Source organism: Lucilia cuprina, chromosome 2 (genome assembly GCF_022045245.1).
Source record: "Lucilia cuprina isolate Lc7/37 chromosome 2, ASM2204524v1, whole genome shotgun sequence".
Classification (NCBI taxonomy): Eukaryota; Metazoa; Arthropoda; class Insecta; order Diptera; family Calliphoridae; genus Lucilia; species Lucilia cuprina.
Genome location: NC_060950.1, coordinates 65,352,745 through 65,353,763, shown reverse-complemented (window position 1 = coordinate 65,353,763; position 1,019 = coordinate 65,352,745). Strand labels below are relative to the sequence as shown.

The window sequence follows — 1,019 nt, the reverse complement described above, 5'->3', positions numbered from 1 at the left end:
TGTAAAACTAAACCTTTTTTCTACAATCTAACTTAAGCCGTAATAACATACCTGATCCGTGATGAAACGTATTTCCTTTAATATTAAACTTAATTCATATTCCGTTTGTGTTTTTATACATGTATGATGCGTTACAGCATCCGGCATTCGGGTGCTGCCTATGGGACCTATGCTACCATCATCACCTTGTCTATATATACCCAAAAAAAGAAAAAAGTATAAGTTTCCATAATACAAATTCAAATAAAACAACAACTAAATAAAATAAACCCAAATTAAATACCCATAAACTGTACGATAAAATGCTGGATTATGAGGCAGTGTACCACCTGGAGTCATGGGCCTTACATTACGAAAATCATCATCAATATCCAAAACATTGGCCAGTAATGATTTCGAGGAGCTAAATATAAAAGAAATAAACATAATTTAGTTATGTTGTTTTTTAGAGCAATTAATTTTTTTCGAAAATTTTATTAAACCACTTTACCGCTCTTTGAGTTCCACATCGCTTAAAATTTGATGTTTTCTCTCCGATGAAGTATCCGAACAGGGTGTTGAAGAAAAATCCAATATTATAGGTCTACCTGGTCGATGCATACGTAAGATCCAGGGCAACCAGCATAGAAATACCACACGTATCTATGTGATTATTTTGATGTTTGTTTTCGCCATTTTTTTTGGTTTAAAAAATTTTAAATTAATTTAAGAAAATATAGAAAATATTAGTAAAGAAATTTCTTTAAAGTTTTTTTTAACGATTTATTGGATGATTATTTGTTTTGCTATTTATTTTAGAAATAAATGAATTTTATTGGTGATTTATTTTTTAAAATACTCATACGCGATAGTTGTAAAGCAGTTTTTTTTTTGTAACCTCTTTGTATCTCATAGTTTAAGTTTAGGTCAATTTTTTAAAAAAAGATTTTGGTTTTCAATTAGTTCGGTTAGTAATTTGTTAGAAAGATAAACAAACATGCATTTAAATTTTGTTGATTTTGTTTAGAATATATATACAC

The 1,019-nt window shown here is 28.5% G+C and overlaps 1 protein-coding gene across 1 annotated transcript in view; it reads right to left on the bottom strand.

Moving 5' to 3' along the window:
- Positions 1 to 6: 6 nt before the first annotated feature.
- LOC111690119 (acetylcholine receptor subunit alpha-type acr-16) overlaps positions 7 to 1,019 on the bottom strand; it is a 5,841-nt gene continuing 4,828 nt past the window's right edge. The window contains exons 2-4 of the mRNA XM_046956384.1: positions 491 to 642; positions 284 to 403; positions 7 to 190 (exon numbers count right to left, since the gene is read on the bottom strand). Of these exons, the coding sequence (XP_046812340.1) occupies positions 28 to 190; positions 284 to 403; positions 491 to 642 (435 nt within the window). The 3' untranslated portion in view covers positions 7 to 27. The remainder of the gene's footprint in view (positions 191 to 283; positions 404 to 490; positions 643 to 1,019) is intronic.